Source organism: Equus quagga, chromosome 7, assembly GCF_021613505.1.
Source record: "Equus quagga isolate Etosha38 chromosome 7, UCLA_HA_Equagga_1.0, whole genome shotgun sequence".
NCBI classification, from domain to species: Eukaryota; Metazoa; Chordata; class Mammalia; order Perissodactyla; family Equidae; genus Equus; species Equus quagga.
This window is the reverse complement of record NC_060273.1, coordinates 3031669-3049602: the sequence shown is the minus strand read 5'-3', so window position 1 is coordinate 3049602 and position 17934 is coordinate 3031669. Positions and strand designations below refer to the sequence as shown.

The following is a 17934-nucleotide window of genomic DNA, read 5'->3' as shown; positions in this document are numbered from 1 at the left end:
GCTCATCCTCCCCCCGCCCTCAAAAAAAAAAACAACATGGAGAGGCAAAAGACCCAGAATAGCCAACACAATATTGAATGAGAAGAACAAAGTTGGAGGACTGACATTACTCAACATTGACTTACTCTAAAGTTACAGTAGTCAAGACAATACAGTATTGGTGAAAGAACAGACAAAAGCAACAATAGAACAGAATAGAGCGCCCAGGAATAGACCCACATAAATATGGCCACCTTATTGTTGACAAAGGAGCAAAGGCAACAAAATCGAGAAGATAGTCTTTTCAACAAATGGTGCTAGAGCAACTGGACATCTACCTGAAAAAAAAGATCCAGACACAGACTTTACACCCTTCACAAAAAATTAACTCAAAATGGATCCCAGACCTAAATATAAATGTAAAATGTAATTTTTGCAAATTACATGTAAATGTAAAACACAAAATGATAAAACTCCTAGAAGATGACACAGAAGAAAACCTAGATAACTTTGGGTTTAGTGATGACTTTTTAGATACAACACTAAAGGCAAGATCCATAAAAGAAGTAACTGATAAGCTGGACTTCAATAAAATTAAAAACCTCTGCAAAAGACACTGTCAAGAGAATGAGAAGACAAGCATTGGATTGGGAGAAAATATGTGCAAGACATTCTGATAAAAGAGTGTATACAAATTATACAAAGAACTCTTAAAACACAATAATAAGAAAATGACCTGATTAAAAAATGGGCAAAAGATCTGAACAGATACTTCTCCAAACAAGGTAGAAAGATGGTAAACAAACAAATGAACAGATGCTTCACGTCACATGTCATTAAGGAACTGCAAATTAAAACACTGAGATACCACTATATGACTACCAGAATAGTGAAAATCCAAAACACTGACAACGAATACTGGCAAGGAGGTGGAGCAACAGCAACTCTCATTCATTGCTGATAGGAATGCAAAATGCTATAGCTTTTCCTGTTACTCTCCTGCAAGTCTCAGACCCCCTTGAGTCCTTTGAGAATGGTTAGTGGAGGATCTGTTTTCAGGTCCCAGATTGAGCACAGACATAGGAAATGATTTTGGAGGGCACAGCACCATGGTTAACTCTAAGGCGCTATCTGGAAAAAAAAATAGGGTTCTTTCTGACAACAGTAGATCATTCCTAAGACAGGGTTCCTGGCCCTTGGGGAGAGAGGTGAGAGATGAGAATTTAGTAGAGGGAGATGGGCACGGATGTTAGCTCAGGGCCAGTCTTCCTCAGCAAAAAGAGATGTCACTTCCTGAGATGTCACTGCCCCAGTCTCTCCTTCTCCTTCTTCTGAGATGGTGTGGGCTGATCAGGATGGTGGTGGAACTGAGCTCTGGCAGGCCATCTTAGAGAGCTGAAGGGGAAGAATGTGTAATAAGGAGTCAGCCAGGAGCCCTGACTCCTAAATCCTGTTCCACAATGGTATGGACAAGAACTTGCTTTCTTCTTGGAGCTCTCATATTTGAAGGACCTTGTTGTATCTGAACTAGGAACCAGGAAATCTCAATTCTCTCCCTGCATCTTCTCCAACACATCTTAAGACAATCACTTCCTGCCAATTGCCTTATATACCTGACCTCTTAAATGAGACTGATGATCCCTGTTCTTCACCCTTCTGGGGAGTAGGGTAGATGAGATCCTGTAAGATGAGCTTTGAAGTTGGCAAATGTTATACTGGGTTGGCAGCTTTGTAAAAGTGAAGTGCCACTTCCCAAACCCCTATTTGCAAAGTACTCTTTGCCATGGCAGATGTTAGAAGCTATTAAGAGTGTTCTTGCAAAAACACCTGGATCCTCTACTGGATACAGAAGACGCCAAACACAAATGCTTGCATTGACATTTGAGAAGTGAATTCTTCTCCCAGGCCCTTGCAAAAGAAAAGTCTCCAAGTCATCTCCTAGAATGAGGATGCACGGGTCCTAGTTCTAATTTACCAGCAGTATTTGGCTACGAGATCTGAAGCTTCAACTTCCTAATACGTATAATGGCGATGCCTGTCCCACTACCTGAGAAACTGTGTGGTGTGGTGGAAAGTGCATTTAATTGTGAGTCAGGTGGTGTGGGACCTGGTTTTGTTTTACTAAGTCATTCTCTCAGCTTCCTACAATGGTGAAAGGATTAACTAGGTAAGTGTTTCCCAAACTGCTGTTCCACTAACTCTGAGAGAAGTTAGGTGTCACTGTCACACACACCACTACCATAAGGGCCTCCACAGTAAAATAAAGCTGGCAATCATTGAGTGCTTATACTCCTTTCCTTTGATCCCCAAGTTTCACATTGTACAATTAAACAAAAATGCTCTGAGAAGTCCTCCTATAGCAAAACATTGACTTTACCTAACTCACTGTCTGCAAATTTACTTGGGTACAGAATACTTTTTTCATGGACTATCTCTACACATCTCACAGTGTTCTGTGAGTATGGGACTCACTGACAGAGCCAGATTCCTAAGGCCCCTTCCAAATCTTTCTATATGCCTCAGTGTCAAGAGAGTCTGTGGGAGGAGAGGCACCAAGTGCTTGCGATACCCCTAGGTCTGTGTGGGCATCCAGGCCCTTGCTACTGGCAAGTGCTGGAGAGTAGACGTTGTCGGGGTGGGTGCTGGGAAGAGGTAACCTGAGTGGAGGTGCTTTTCCTGGGATGCATATGGAATCCAGTCTTCCTATTACAGGGTGAAGCTCCCTGAGCTCTGGGCTTGAGCATTCATGCAGATAGAATAGCCTTAGACATTCATATCTCCCCAAAATACAAATTCTCTGTGTGCTCCTTCAGAGGACCTGCATGCTCCTCCTCCATCTCTCCTGGTAAAGAACAAGACAGGACTCGTGGCCATGACACATCTGTCAAGCACTCAATACCTGAAGAAGGGAGATCACTGAGTCAGGGAATGCTCTGAGTAATCAAAGCTAATGTTCAGGTGGCCATGGTAGTTTTTCCTGTTTGATATACTTTCATTCTTGTATTTATTACATATTACGATGTGCCAGCCTTGTGCTCAACACTGAAGATTCACAAGACAAACAACCCCTGCCCTGCTGATGCTTATATTTTAACGAGGGAAGACTGACAAAAACAGGTAAACTAAATAACTCTAAGTTGTGATACGTGCTATGAAGGGAATAAACCCAGTGCTCAGTGATAAGAGCAGATACAACTGACTGGTACATGAGTGAAGGTCAAGGGAAGAGACAGCCCTTGTGCAAATATGGATTTTAAAATGTGGGAGGTTTGGAGAGATCCAAGGGAGAATATTGCAGAAGTCCCTCTTAACTCAAAGAATAGACGGGAAATATGAGCTTCTTTTTTAAGGACAAATGACTTTGACGCTGGGTAATGCTTACTCACCAGAGCTAAAAGATGAAGGAAACATTAAAAAAATTTTTTTCCTAACTCTTCTGTGTAAGAAGAAACTATCACTCCTTAAGCTACTAACATTTTGAATTTTTTTTCTAAAGTTAATTTTACTTTTTTCTTGAACATTAAATATCCTTCACTTTTTTTTTTCAAATCCTTTGAAAGTGTTCAGTTGTTTGTACAAGTCATGCACAAATTGTGTGCAAATTATGATGATGGAAATATTATATCCATTGGTTTAAAAATTCAACAGTAAACTTTCTTAAGTTTTTTCTTAAAGGTGCAGTGTATCCAAATGTTATAAAGCTTAACTTTTTGTATTAGTGCTAAGATTGGTGCAACTTGAGATTCATCATCTTACCGTGGTAGAAATGCAGTGATTCTGATAGTTTTCCCAAATCTGAAACTCAATGGAAGACAAGAGCTTGCTTAATTCTTCTCATGACAGGTAGAAAAACTGCTTCAAGTGAAGTGCAGGCATTATGAGATGTGGGTGAATCATAACAGGAGAAAAGCCTTATAGATGCTTGACTGTGGAAATCACTTCACTATAGCTGGTATCATTGCCCATTGGAGAATTCATACATGAAAGAAACCCTAACATATAGTGAATTTGGTAGATGCTTCAAATGGTGCTCCAGCCTTGCTCCTCATTGAACCCACACAAGGAACTATAAAAGTGACAAGTGTGGAAAAGATTCAGTAACAATGTGCTTTTGCACTTGTTTGGAAAGAAGCATAGAAACAGTGTGGGTAAAGCTTCAACACGTCTTCCTTGAGGGCACTTCAGAGACTCTATACAGAAGAGAAGTCACTGAAACAATGTGAGGAGATCTTCAGCAAATATTCCACTCTAAGCACTAGAGGGAAAGCCCAAGAGAAGAGTGATGGGCAGCCTTGATCATTACACATGAGAGTGGGAACTGCCTAGGAAATACAAAGGTACTCAGTAAACACTTGTCAGAGGAATAACTCAATGAATGTTTGGAAAATCCTTTATGGAGTTCAAACCTTTTGTTATCCCAACTGTCCAGCTGAATAGAAAAGGATGCTTAGCATTCTTCCTCTCAAGCTCTCCAGGGAATTAAACAATTAAAATTGTTCTTAGCTCCAAAAGCTGATCGAAACCCTAGTAGTTTTAGTTTGATTTCAAGCTGTCCATTCTGTGCTTCCCCTCCAGTTAAAAGATAGCTGAGGTTCTCAAGATCGGCTTGAACTTCCGGAGTCTGCTTAACGGTGGGGAGAACTCTAGGTCTGGGATGGTCTCAGCACTGTGGCTACTTAGACCAGTGCAGAGAAGGAGTCAAGGATTTGGGGGCTAGACTGCGTAAATGATCCATTTCTCAGAACCAATCTTGGAGCCACTGTAAGGCTATTTTCTGAACAAACTAAAATAAAGCACCTCTGATTTGTCCTAGAAATCAGCTGGTTATGGAGGACATATTTGTGAGAACTTTAATATTAATGCCTGGGGTTGGACCTAGGGTTGTATCTTAGATTTCATCTTTAAACCAAGCCTCAACAGATTTCAAAATCTGTTTTTATGTTGTTTTTCAGTAATCTGCTCTCATCCTTGCGACAAGGCCATTGATATTCCTTCTTTCAATTTCCACATGTCCACCCCAAATTCCAAGCATAAGTTGTGAGACATTGTGCTGCTGATTATTGGCTAAGCTAGGACTTTCCCACTGGAGGCTTCTCACTCCCCAACTGGAGTGTCTTGCTCCTGTTTTCCTGCCCATGCTTCTTCCCAACCGCCACTGGTTAGTCCAGAAGAGCAGCAACTTTCCTCTCTACATCAATCTGGGCAATTTGCTTCTGCACCATGTCTGTTTTTGAGGCACAATTCACAAAAGGTACGATCATTCCTTGAAGAGTACTGCACTCATGTGAGGAATGGAATGAAATCCCCACCCTCTCCCTAGCCCATTGAGCAACAGAAACATATCTTGTACACATGGGGCAGCGGAGCACAGGGGAACAAAGAACAGGGAAAGTGGAATAAGGCCAGAGAGAGGGACAGATGGGTGCCTTGTCCACTTGAACAACTGACCTCTGGAGGTAAGCAGTCTTTCTTTCCTATCAACTAACGTCTATAAGCTCCTAAGTGTTCCCATCAATGCTATATCAATTCAGTGGAGCATCTAGAGGAAGCCAGACCTCTTCTGAGGGCCAAAGGCCAGGTGGAATAAAAAAGAAAAGGTTCCTGGGCTCTAGAATAGCTGCCTCTATTAAGACAAGCCAAGTTATGCTGCAGAAACACACAGCACCAACATCTCAGCGGTTTAACACAACAAAAGTTTATTTCTTGTTCCCACAGTCCATTATAGGTCTGGGGGACTCTCTAGAACAGCTGCCCTCCCATGAGGGGGGCTCAGCATTCCAGACTGCTTTGATCTTGTGGCTCTTCTTTCTGTATGTGCTTCCATGCCTGAGGCAGGAAGAGAGTGTACTAGAGTCTTACACCAACAAATAAACACTTCAGCCCAGAAGTGAGGCTTCTACTCACAACTCATTGCCCAAAACTATTTCATGACCTTGTCTAACTGCAAGGAGCAGAAAAGCATAACCAGCTTCCTTTTTATTGTTCACTGGAATACAAGCTCCAGGAGGGCAAACATTTTTGTCTCTTTTGTTCATTAATATAACCTCAGTCTAGAACAGTGCTGGGGCACATAACAGACCCTCATTAAATTGAATGAATGAATGTAGTGCCAGCAAGTAATCCACACGTATCTTAGGAGAAGAGACAGAGTCCTAGGGGTCTAAGGCTGAGGGTGTTGGGTAAGAGCTATCTAGACCAGAGCTTCAGAGTTGGCTGTGCTTGAGAAATAATACTTGAGGGCGGGCCCCTTGGCCGAGTGGTTAAGTTCGTGCACTCTGCTTCAGCAGCCAGGTTTTGCTGGTTCGGATCCTGGGTGCAGATCTAGGACCACTCATCAAGTCATGCTGAGGTGGCATCCCATAAAGGAGAGCTAGAAGGACCTACAACTAGAATATACAACTATGTACTGGGAGGCTTTGGAGAGAAGAAAAGACTGGCAACAGATGTTAGCTCAGGTGCCAACCTTAAACAAAAAAGGGGCCAGCCCAGTGGCGCATCGCTTAAGTGCGCACCTTCTGCTTCGGTGGCCCAGTGTTCGCTGGTTCGGATCCCAGGTGCGGACATGGCACCACTCATCAAGCTATGCTGTGGCAGGCATCCCACATATAAAGCAGAGGAAGATGGGCATGGATGTTAGCTCAGGGCTAGTCTTCCTCAGCAAAAAGAGGAGGATTGGCAGATCTTCAAGGCTGATCTTCCTCAAAGGAAAAAAAAAAAGACTACTTGGCGTAACTCATCCTAGGGAAGAAAATAAAATCCTGCTGAAGACCAAACCAATAGCTCAGGTGACTTACACCATAAAGCACTGAAGCCAAGGACTGAATCAGCTTAGCATCAACCACCACCACTGGCGCTTAGCTCCTGAAAGGAGCTGCAATAGCCACAAATGCATCTGTTTCTTTAATGTAGTTAGTCTGCCCAACATAATACTGTGGAACAGGGGAAAGAGAAAGAAATACACATTGACTGAGCATCTACTATTGACTAGGCTGTTAGGTGCTTTTCTTTCATCAATCTTTCTAACTCCTAGAACAACCCTCAGTTGAGTGTTATCTCTATTTCATAGAGAAAACAGACACTTAAGAATACTTCAGGGCCGGCCTGGCGGTGCAGCAGTTAAGTGTGGACGTTCCGCTTCTCGGCAGCCTGGGGTTCACCGGTTTGGATCCCGGGTGTGGACATGGCACCACTTGGCACACCAGGCTGTGGTAGATGTCCCACATATAAAGTGGAGGAAGATGGGCACAGATGTTAGCTCAGGGGCAGTCTTCCTCAGCAAAAAGAGGAGGACTGGCAGTAGTTAGCTCAGAGCTAACCTTCCCCAAAAAAACCCCCATAAAGTATTTCAGTAACCAATCAAGAAACTGGAATGTTTTATGAGATAGAAATAAATACAATACAATGTTATCCAGACTGGCTGCGCAGGGATTATATACAAATTAGTCCTGCTAATCCTGCCTTTACGCCTGATTGATGAAGCTATGATGGCAGACAGACCCACTAGCTATGGGGTCTTGAACAAGTCCCTCTATCTCTTTGAGCCTTAACTTCCTAGTTTGTGAAATGAAAAATCTGGAAGAGGTAATTTAATCCCTTTCCTAATACCACCTAAAAGTTCTAACAGAAACACATCTGAATCAGTGTTTTAAACAAAAGGGTGAATTATAAGAAAATGCATAGCCTATAGAGATTTTCAGCAGTCTAACAAATTTATCATCTAAAGCTGTTGTTAAATGCTCTGCTGGAGAAAACAGAAGCAGGTATATCCTCCCTGCTTACTGGTTTACAGTGTAAGACAACAACATGGATGTGGATTTGCTCAGCCTTGCCCACCACTCAGCATCAGCTCCCCAACCTTTCCTTTGAGAAGTCGGTCTCCTACTAACTGGATTCCCAGGACACCATGCCCAGTGAACCACAGCACTACAGCACACACCTCTGTTCCCAAACATGACTCTCTCGTCGCAATTAATATCAAACAAAAGCCAAATTACAAGCAAACAAACAAAAACCTGAAAAGTTGATCCTGAATTTCCAGTAATTTTCTTTTAGGACTGAGGAAAGTGCTAATTTTTATGGCTGTTTTATCCTATTGACATTGTGAGGTAAAGATACAATCTAGTTTCTTTTATTGCAGAAAATTCTTCTTTACATCTAATATATACTCCATGGCTAAAAATTCCAACCCGTTTCCATATGATCTCATTAGAGATGTTTTCCTTTTTTCAAACACCACCAATGAGAGGCATAAAATAGTGCACTATTAGTTCATCTGGCAGATTCCCTAGTGGTAAAGGAAATATGGTTTCATCACAGTAAAATTTGTGCTAATAGGATTCAAGAGCTAAAGTGGCTAAAAAGTTTAAGGAACTCAAATGATGTCCAGCATTGTGAACAATGTCCAATGACAAGAGAGGAAGAAAATCCAATTTGGTTCTTGGAAAACTTTACATTAGAATTAATTTCCGTTCCATGAAACTACTGAAATTGGCAAGCCTATTAACTTGAAGACAACGGTATGCAATTAAACATGCATATTATTGCTTTTTGTTTTGGAAGACCAAAAGACCAATGCTACAAATGTTTCTATCATATGTGTTTAAGAGTGGCTGGGGAGATCAATGCAAAACGAACAATATTTACCTCTGTGACCACAGAAGACTGACTGATTCATGGCTGCATCTGCTATTTGAAGCCGAATTTGCTATTTTGCTAGGTACAATCCCAAACCAGGTTTTTCCAATTCAGGATGTTCTCAGAACACCTCTTTTGCTAAAGAATTCAATGAAAATTATAAGAATAAACAGTAAGTAGTACAACCACTAACACATCCCTGCAGAGTCAACTTTGATTCCTTTCTGTGAAATGTGATGTTTATATCCCCAAATTTTCCACTGATGAAAAATTCTTCATGCTTTCACAATTTGGTATGTTTTCATAAACTTTAGGGTCAAGTTTCACTTGGTGAATTTCTTCAGACTAAAGACATTGGACAAGCTTCCTTTCACTGGTGGAGTTTCTGGTGTCTAAGAAGGCTTGACCGCCTGCTGAAGTTTCGCCTGCATATGCTACAAGTGTAAGGCTGCTCACCTGTGTGGGTTCTCCGGTGTTTAATAAGATGGGAATTCTGACTGAATTTTTTTCCACATTCATGACATGTAAAGGGCTTCTCTCCAGTGTGAGTTCTTTGGTGTGTATGGAGATTTGTATTTTGACTGAAGCTTTTCCCACACCATGAGCATTTATATGGTTTTATTCCCTGGTGTGTTGTTAAGTGCTTATTAAGATCTGAACTCCATCTAAACCTCTTATCACACTGCTGACATTTATATGGCTTCTCTTCAGTGTGAATTCTTTGGTGCTTAATAAGGTCAGAGCTAACTCTGAAGCTTTTCCCACATTCCTGGCATTTAAAAGGCTTCTCTGCTGCACGCTCTTTCTTGTGAAGATCCATAAGTTTCAGCAGCTCTTGTTTCCAGGTTGAAAGTTTCTTTCTTTTCTTCACTGGAAAATCTTGGTGCCACTTCCCCACCCTGTGAGTATCACCATGATTTTCCTTGCCCGTTGTTTTCTGAGGAACTTTCACTCTGGTCTTTTTTGAAATTATGTCTCCTGGTGCTTGTATTTCTAAGTCAGAAAGACATACAGGCTGTTGATTTTCAGTGTTATTTTTTAGTTTTAACCCTGTTGGAATAAAGGAAGAATCAGCCAACTGTATGGCAGGGCAAGAATACAACAGGGATAGAGAGAAAAATTCAATGATTACCTCTTTTTAAAAAAACAGATAAGTAGAATGTTAAAATATTAAGCCCTTACAAGGGTTCCTATCAAGGCACATTTCTCCTCTTCTCATAGTGTATTTACCTGTAGGCAGCTCTCTGGGACGGTCGTTGAATTCTGGGGATCCTTGAACCCAGGGGTCTTCTCCTTGCTCCAGACAGGAGATCACTTTAGGTTTGGGGAGCACAAATAATGCTGTGAAATGGAAATAGTGAGGTCAAGGACTGGTAACTTATCAACAGTTCACTAATTCCAGACTATTTTCAAGAAGACCAAAGGATACTTTTACAGTTTGCCACCCCAAATGGTGAAATGCAGAGTCTTATATCCGGTATCAGGTTTATACTACACTGCATTTATGGGTGGATATGCAAAGCAGATACTGAGAAATACCTAAGCTGGATACATGAAAAGGATATAAGGAAGGGGAATCCACTGCATGTGCTCCCTTTTCTGCTACCAAGAATACCCCTATTCAATCAAGGTGGAACAAACTCCAAAGGTTGCAGGGAATACAAGCTGGTCCTATTAATTCTTGAGGAGGACTCGACCTGGATAAGATCAGGTCTAGTGGAGCGAATGTGAAAGTCAATGGGTTGGGTTTCATATGCACAAGTGATTCCAGGCACCAATATAGTAACTTTTTATGTAGTTCTCAAGTACCAGACACAGACAGCACTTGGGAAGATGTCTATCACTCCTATAACTCACTGGTTCATGTCCAGAGGGAGGAAACAGACCAGAATCACTTAGTGGACTTCTTTTATGCAGAGATTGCCAAGTAGGGAAACCATTCACCCCTCAGTAATTCAATAAATATGTGTTGAGTGGCTATGGTGTGCCAGGTATGCTCTATAGGCTAGAGATATAGTGGTAAAAAAAACAAAGTCCCCTGATCTCATAGAGCTTATCTTCTAGGGAGAGATTAAGACAATCAAACATCAATAAACAAATAAAATGTCAGGAAGTGATAAATGTTCTAAAGAAAACTAAAGCAGAGTAAGACAGCATTTAAGATTGTGCTTCTGTGAAGCTATTTTAGATAAGGTTGCGTGGAAAACCTTAGAGAAAGCGCCATTTGAGCAGAAACATAAAAGTGAGAGTTTAGCCATGTGGTAGAAAAGTGTGCCAGGCAGAGGAAAGGGGAAAGTAGAAATGAGCATGGCCAGTTCAAGAAACACTAGTTCTTGAAGTTCAAGAAGACTAGTGTGGTTAATAGGACTAAACAAGGACAGAAGTGGCAGGAAATGAGGGCAGGGAGGAGAGCAGGGGCCAGATCTTGGAGGGTCCTGGGTGTCTTGGTAAAGCAGTTTGCATTTTATTCTAAATGTGATGAGAAATTATCATAAGGTTTTGAAGCAGACAATGTCACTATCTGGTAAGGTTTTTAAGAGAGTCTGGTGGCTGTGTGGAAAAGACTATGGAAGGGCAAGAATGGTGGCACGGGGTGTCAGTTAGAAAACGATTGAGGTAGAATTAGATAGGGATGACACTGGCATAGTCCAGGATGCTACCAGAGCAGGAGGCAGAGACATGATTGCGCTCAGGCTACACTGTGAAGGTGGAGCCAACAGAACTAGTGATGCATTAGTAGTAGGTTATGATGGTAAGATCAAGGTAAAAGAAAACTCTTTTTCTTGTTCTGAGAAACTGGGTAAATGGGGCTGCCCTTTACTGCAATGAGACAGATATGAAAAGAGCAGGTTTGGAGGGAAGTGGGGATAGAGATAAAAAATTCTGTGTAGGATAAGGAATGAACCCATGTACTTGGAAAAAGCTCCCTAGGTGATCTGGATACACATTTCCTCTGCCCCTACCATCTAACTGAGAACGAACCAGCTATTGGAAGAGTGAGACTCTCTCACAAGGTGCATTCTCAGCAAGCCAAGAACAAAACAGATCACTCAATTCCTACCCAAAGGGAGGGAAGAATCTTTACCTAGAGAGATGAGAGTCTCATAGTTTTCTTGCATTACGTCATTGTAGAGGGCCTTCTGAGTGGGATCCAGTAACTCCCATTCTTCCTGGGAAAAATACATGGCCACTTCTTCAAATGTCAACAAGCTCTAAAGAAGAGAATGGGCTTCAGCTCAGTACTGGCCACTATAGAAGCAACCCTACAATCTGGCCCATGAACTTCACGGTAGACCAGGCACTGAGGAATTAACAACACATGATTTTTCATAAAGTGAGAAGGCAGAAAGGAAGGAGATAATGGATCAGCCAACAGCCTGGGAGGTGCCTAGTTCCCCAGGGATAACATGTGGGCTAACACCCCTCTGAGCACCTGCTGGGCAGGGTGGCATGGGCAACAGGGAAAGGCAGCCCTAAACAGCTGGAAAGCAGAGCTCACCTGAGACTCAGGCAGGACAAGCTCAGGTGCCATTGTCCAGTCTTTGGTGTTTGTCTGCTCAGGAGAGGCTAGGATCTGGTGAGCAGGCACAGCTGTGGGTGGAAAAGAGCCAGAGGAAATTTCTCTTGCTTCTATGAACATCTTGAGCTCATTTCTAAAATACAGAGGATCCTGATTCTTTCAGTAGAGATGGGACAGCTTCACAAGACATGAAAACCTAGAAGTGGCTTTATCATTCTAAGTAAGAATCAAGCATCTAACAGGCCCTACAACAGGTTCCCAGTTGACTCTCTTCGGTATCATTAGTGAAGTCAAAGAAAGAAATCTCGTTTTTTCCCTTACATGACTAAATTGTTCTGAGTTGGGCAAAATATAGAGGTGTCCAAAAATATAGTACTCAGAGTCCAGTGTGCCAGGTAAAGGAAACGGGAACGAAGAAATTAGCTTTGAAAATTCAAGAAACAGCAAGAAAACCAGAATGACTAAAGAGGACTGAGAAAAGGCACGAGTGGCAGGAGATGACAGCAGGAAGGGGAGTAGGGTCCAGATCTTGGAGGGTACTGGGTGACTCGGGAAGGAGTTTGGATTTTATTTTGAAGTGTCAGAAGTCATCATCATTTGAAGCAGAGAAATGTCACATCTAACCAGGTTTTTAAGAGTCTCGCTCTTGTGTGGAAAACAGACTGTGAAGGGCAAGAGTTGTGGCAGGAGGTGCCAGTCAGAAAGGTAATTTCTTTCTGAGGTGCACCTAGATAGAGATGTCCCTGGTGTAGACCAGGATGCTAACAAAGCAGGAGGCTGAGATATGGTTGGACTCAGACTATCAAGTGAAGGTGGAGCCAAGACACTAGTGACACATAAGTAGTGGGATATGACGGCAAGATCAGAGTCAAGGATTAACCCAAGTTTTATGCCTTGAATTATTGGGTGAATTGTGGTGTCCGTTACAGAGATGGGAAAGACATAAGAGCAGATTTGGAGGGGATGGGGAAAAGATCAAGAATTTCAGGGCAAGTAATGCACATGTATACATGGAAAAGTTCCCCAGGTGATCTGGATACACATTTCCCCTGCCCACATCATTTAGTTGAGAACCAACCAGCTACTGGAACATAGACTCTCACAGGGGTGCATTCCCAATAAGTCAAGAACAAGACAGATCACTCAACTCCTACCTAAAGGTAAGGGAAGAATCTTTACCTAGAGAGATGAGAGTCTCATAGTTTTCTTGCATTACGTCATTGTAGAGGGCCTTCTGAGTGGGATCCAGTAACTCCCATTCTTCCTGGGAAAAATACATGGCCACTTCTTCAAATGTCAACAAGCTCTAAAGAAGAGAATGGGCTTCAGCTCAGTACTGGCCACTATAGAAGCAACCCTACAATCTGGCCCATGAACTTCACGGTAGACCAGGCACTGAGGAATTAACAACACATGATTTTTCATAAAGTGAGAAGGCAGAAAGGAAGGAGATAATGGATCAGCCAACAGCCTGGGAGGTGCCTAGTTCCCCAGAGATAACATGTGGGCTAACAACCCTCTGAGCACCTGCTGGGCAGGGTGGCATGGGCAGAGGAAAAGGCAGCCCTAAATAGCTGGAAAGCAGAGCTCACCTGGGACTCAGGCAGGACGAGCTCAGGTGCCACTGTCCAGTCTTTGGTGTTTGTCTGCTCAGGAGAGGCTAGGATCTGGTGAGCAGGCACAGCTGTGGGTGGAAAAGAGCCAGAGGAAATTTCTCTCGCTTCTGCCTATGAACATCCTGAGCTCATTTCTAAAATATAGAAGATTCTGATTTTTTCAGTAGAGAAAGGACACCTTTACAAGTATTTGGGGTGTCCAGAAGTGGCCTTCTCATTACAAATAAGCATGAAGCATCTACCAGCCCCTAGAACAAGTTCCCCAGTTTTCATGACCACAATTAATAAAAGAAAAACCGTTTTATTTTCTTATATAAAAGTGTTCTGAGTTAGGCAAAAATTAAACATATTTGAAAATGAAGTACTCAGTGAGTGACTCCAGAGAATAGATGTAGATTTTTTATCATTTATTATTTTTTTCCTGGTACACAATTTTGTTCACATTCTGCCAGTGACAGCCCATTTCTGATCCCAAATCTTTCTGCATTTGATGATGAGGTGGCCCCAACCCTCCTCACTTTTCTAAGGAACAGAGTTTATGATGTTATTACCAGGGTTGTGTGCTTTGAATATCTCCGTACCTTAGGTTAACCCCCACCTTCACCCATAACTCATCTATTCTACTGCCACCTGGGGGTGGCACTGTAATTGGCAACATGGCTGCAGTTGCAGATCCACAGAGCTGGGCACCCGGAAAATACTCACAATGTTTGGGTTGAAAAAACGATTATCACAACTCTGAGGAAAAGGAAATGATAGTGAAGCTCCTTACCCCTCTCACATACAGGCTCAGTTTCTTTATGAGTATTCTTGCTCGGCTGTTCTTGTAGACCCTGGTATGTATTCCAAAATTCTTCATCCTGGGACACTGGCTGGGACTCTGCTGGCTTCAGATTGAAGCCTGGGGCCTCTGTTGTTTCTCCCAAGAGCACTGCCTCTTTTCTCAGCTCATGGACTGCAACCTAGAAATAATCCCCATCCATGTTACCATACAACTTACTTTTGGGGTTGGTGGAAGAGGGAGTAAAAAATTTGGGAGTGCAGATTGAGAGAAGTATGAGACACTAATGGAAATGACAAGAAGACTTACAGAGATATTGGGCCACAAATTTTCCAAAAAGAACTATCCCAAAAATCTGGGAAAAGTAGGATAAAACGAAAAAAACGTGTGGCTAATGCCAACTCTCCAACACCGCGGCCCCCACCCCTCTGCATACACACCCCAGCTTAGTCCACTAGCAGGGTTACACAGGCCACCTGTTCTCAGGGTGCCTTGACAGGCTTTCTCTCTTGACTTACATGCCTGACCTCAGTGGCTTTCTCTGTTGTAGTTTTCTCAAAAGATTAAGGAACTGAATAACAAAGTTGGCCTGTCAACCAGATTTTCCCCATGGCTAGGGAAGGTTTTCAGAGAATGGGGACGAAATGGAGAAAAAAGGAGGAGGAAAGAGTCTGGCTCGAACCTACCTCCAAATGATTTTGACACCAAACATATGCCTGCCCTGCATTCTTCACGACAGGCCTGAAGCCAGTTGGTGTGCTGCCCCTTGCTGAAGAGCACATCCTGAATTCCCTCTCACTGGCAGAGCCAAGGCCAACCAGTAAGGGAGGGCAGTGGAGGCTCCGGTCTATCGTATGGAGGACACTCTCTCTCCCAGTCTTTCTTCTCTTAGCTACACTGTTTGATTTTCAAATCTTTGTTTTCCGTTTTGCTTTCAACTTTTTCTCTTCCTCTTCTGTCTTCCCCTAGCTGTTTGGTTTCTCCTCTCCTTTCTCTTTGCTTTCCTTTGGTCTCTAAGTATTCTCCCTTTTTTGGAACTGCCTCTTCCTTTCCAACTCCTTATTGCCTTTTACTTGTTTCTAAGAACTTAAGACCTGTCTCCTTCACTAAACCAGACTAGGATTATTACCCTCAATTCACCCTGGCTCCAAAAAGGTAAAAAGCAACTTTTTCTCTAAGGCCAGGAAAAGTCTCTGCCAGGATCTCCAAAACCTGTGGACTAACTATTGCTATGGGTCTGTGGTTTTAGGCCCTGCCTTAGTTGTCCTAAAGGAACAAGAGAACAGTGGCCTAATTAATTTCTCGATTAACTGCCCCCATGCCCCCAATACACCACCTTCATCCTAATTTACTGTATGCATCAGGAATCTTTCTTCTCACCCCATTTCTCGTTTGACCAGATTCCTTCTGCAAGTGTTCTACGAGGGCCACAGCCTCCTCAATGCCCTGGAGATGGTGCTTCTTTACTCCGGTCTGGATGTCCCTGGGCAGAATGGTCAGGAATTGCTCTAGCACCAACAGTTCCAAGATCATCTCTTTTGAGTGGATCTCTGGCCTCAGCCACTGAGAGCATAATTCCTGAAGCTGACTCACAGCCTCGTGGGGTCCAGCTGCCTCATCATAATGGAAGTTCCGGAAGTGCTGTCGAGAGATCTCGGGACTGAGACTGTCCATTTGTGAGGTATATTTCTTACTCTGACTGGAGCTCTCTGTCACAGATCCCTTGGTCTCCCACAGAGCCCTGATCTGAGGGTTCAAATACTCAGCCACCTTTAGATCTACTGTCATCATTCTGTTCTAAGAACAGTTTTGTTCCTGTGTTGGGCACCCCACGAGCACCACCTTTGACAACTTAGGTCCAGTCTGGTCTGGAACAAAATCAATAAACGGATCTTCTTCCTAAGGCAATGAGGGCAGGAAAAAAGTGTATGTTAATAAGAAAGCCACATGAACTTTACCACTTGCTACGATATTATGAGAGAAAAATGAACAGAAAAGGTCCTGTGTTGCCTTCCTTTAAAAATCAACTGCCAGGCCCTTAGTTTCCCTCTTTTCTTTCTATCATTCAATTGAAACACAGCACAGCTTACTGAAGACAAATGCCAACTGATGACTACGCCTTTACAAAAATAATAATTTAGGAAAGGTTAGTGGTGAGAAAATTGGTACCCACTGGCTGCAGAGAGTTTCGGGATTATCCAAAGATTTAATTGATGTGCTTCCTATCCCATCTTACCCACGTGAAGGGCAGATTAGGAGAACATTCTGCCTTTCTCTAATATTTTAACATGTCATCCTAGTCTTGTGTCTTCAGTAAGGGAGTACAACTTCTATGACCCTTCATCCTCTTGTGAAGATGAAGGCTCCACTCTGTGGAACATTTGAGTCGCCCTTCCATTGTATAATACTGGCAGGACAGCTGACAATGACATCAGAGGAGAAGGAAAGTAATCAGGGAAAAAATAGCCTTACTCTGCTCAGAAAGCATCCCCAATTACGTAACCAGATGCCCAACATTCTTCTCTGGCACTTCTTTCCCAGGCGTATAAGGGGCACTATGCAGAAGATTGACACCTGTATGTTTATGTTTCTCTTCGCTTGACCTAGAAACCTTACCCCTGGCCTTGTTCACAAAACGTTCATCTAAATGTTGAGGCTCAAAACAGCAGAGAACGGGAGCGGGTGAGGATACGGTGACCCTTCCGCTGACTTTACATTTCTTCAAGGGTCATTCAGACCTCTCAGCGAGGCTGACGAGAGCCTCCCTCGAAAGTCCTGAGGTGATCCAGCAGAAGCAGCAACGAAATACGTCCAGGACTCCAAGGCAGTCGCAAACGGCCGGCTCCTTGTCGCCCACGCGGCCTCAGGCGGCACGGGGACACCTGCTATGCTTTTGCATCAGCAGAAGCCGGCCTCTGCGAGGCTGACCTGCCCCGTTCTCCCGCGGTAACAGCAGCCAGCCACGGAAACGCAGCGGAGGCGGGAAAGCGGCCGAGACGGCCCGCCCCGCCCCCGCCTGCGGACGGCCGACGGGCGCCCGGGAGCCCGGTGCGAGCGCGCGGTGGCCGAGCGGCTCCAGCCGCGGCGCTGGGCGCTGTGGGCGCAGAGGGCAGAGAGAGGGGCCGCCGGAGTCCCGCCGGAACCTCACCGGGGAGGCAGCCCGGCCCGGACACGCCGCCGCCCGCGGAAAATGGCTGCCTCGCCCCTTCCGCCCTGCAGCGGCGGCGACTCTCAGGGTCTCCGGGGCCGACGCCGAGGGGGAAGCCGCTTCTTGTTACCTCAGACAGCTCGGCTTCGTGGACGCCGCTCCCTCGGCCCCGGGCTCCACTGCAAGTCGCCGCCCTTCCGACGCCGCCCTGAGGAGCGCCGCTCTCCGCCCCGCACCACTCCCAGGCGGGCCCGGC

At 43.9% G+C, this 17934-nt stretch overlaps 1 protein-coding gene across 6 annotated transcripts in view; it reads right to left on the bottom strand.

Moving 5' to 3' along the window:
- ZNF75A (zinc finger protein 75a) overlaps positions 1–17934 on the bottom strand; it is a 37816-nt gene extending 19882 nt beyond the window's left edge. For 2 of the 6 annotated variants that reach the window (XR_006889558.1, XR_006889557.1), the window contains exons 1-9: positions 17809–17934; positions 15911–16429; positions 14522–14711; positions 13726–13817; positions 13313–13439; positions 12113–12204; positions 11699–11825; positions 9844–9954; positions 8623–9663 (exon numbers count right to left, since the gene is read on the bottom strand). Coding sequence is in view for 4 of the 6 variants with exons in the window: in XM_046668440.1 (XP_046524396.1) it covers positions 8984–9663; positions 9844–9954; positions 11699–11825; positions 12113–12204; positions 13313–13439; positions 13726–13817; positions 14522–14711; positions 15911–16321 (1830 nt within the window). In the remaining 2 variants the exon portion in view is untranslated. Of the gene's footprint in view, positions 1–7200; positions 9664–9843; positions 9955–11698; positions 11826–12112; positions 12205–13312; positions 13440–13725; positions 13818–14521; positions 14712–15910; positions 16430–17146; positions 17500–17808 lie in introns of those variants that run through there. The other 4 variants (XM_046668442.1, XM_046668440.1, XM_046668441.1 and 1 more) reach the window with 4 other exon arrangements.